Source organism: Pygoscelis adeliae, unplaced genomic scaffold (assembly GCF_000699105.1).
Source record: "Pygoscelis adeliae isolate BGI_AS28 unplaced genomic scaffold, ASM69910v1 Scaffold243, whole genome shotgun sequence".
Lineage (NCBI taxonomy): Eukaryota > Metazoa > Chordata > Aves > Sphenisciformes > Spheniscidae > Pygoscelis > Pygoscelis adeliae.
The window spans coordinates 31,242-31,893 of NW_008824363.1; the positions used below are offsets into that span (position 1 = coordinate 31,242).

Consider the following 652-nt stretch of genomic DNA (forward strand, 5'->3'; position numbering starts at 1 on the left):
TGGGGTTTGGTGGCCCCGTAGGCAGGATGGGGACCCGGTGGACCCTTGTCCCCCCAGCGAGCTCTGCTGCTCCTCCCCAGCACAGCCACACTGCTTCGGTCCTCCCTGCACAAGCACCCAGCCTGGATCTGTCCCCAGGTCACCCTGGTGCTCCCCTGGGGTCAGGAGCAGCTCATCCCTGCTCCCCACCATCAGCACCATCACCCCTGGGAAAAAACACATTTTAAAGCACGTGCATGCAAGCCTTTTCCCCGTCTCCCCTCTAGTGACGTCAAAGCACTTGATGAACCGTAATTAATTAAGCTGAGATCCTCTCTGGGACACAGGTCACTGTCCCAGAAGGCAGAAGCCCCTTGCTGGGGATGGTGCGGGTCCCCGAGGAGCCCTGCCTCCCTCGGTGCTCGCTCGAGGCGAGCTTGAATGAGCCGCCCTCTGTGGCAGTTTATTTTGAGCAGGGCAAGCGATGACGTTCCCAAAGAGCCGAGGGCTTATTTTAACCCCCCCGTGCGTGGCGGAGAGCATCCGGCACCGGCCGCCTTCACCGCATCGTTTTGGTACTCACCGGCTGCGAAGCCGAGGGAGAGGGTCAGCAGCACCAGCACCACCCGGCCGCAGGCTCCGCACGGCATCTTCCTGCGGAGAGCAGGGGGGG

The 652-nt window shown here is 62.4% G+C and overlaps 1 protein-coding gene across 1 annotated transcript in view; it reads right to left on the reverse strand.

Annotated features, from left to right (window-relative positions):
• The window catches only part of ACVRL1 (activin A receptor type II-like 1), a 9,143-nt gene that overhangs the window by 4,840 nt on the left and 3,651 nt on the right, over positions 1 to 652 (reverse strand). The window contains exon 2 of the mRNA XM_009319881.1: positions 563 to 633. Coding sequence (XP_009318156.1) covers positions 563 to 629 — 67 coding nt within the window. The 5' untranslated portion in view covers positions 630 to 633. The remainder of the gene's footprint in view (positions 1 to 562; positions 634 to 652) is intronic.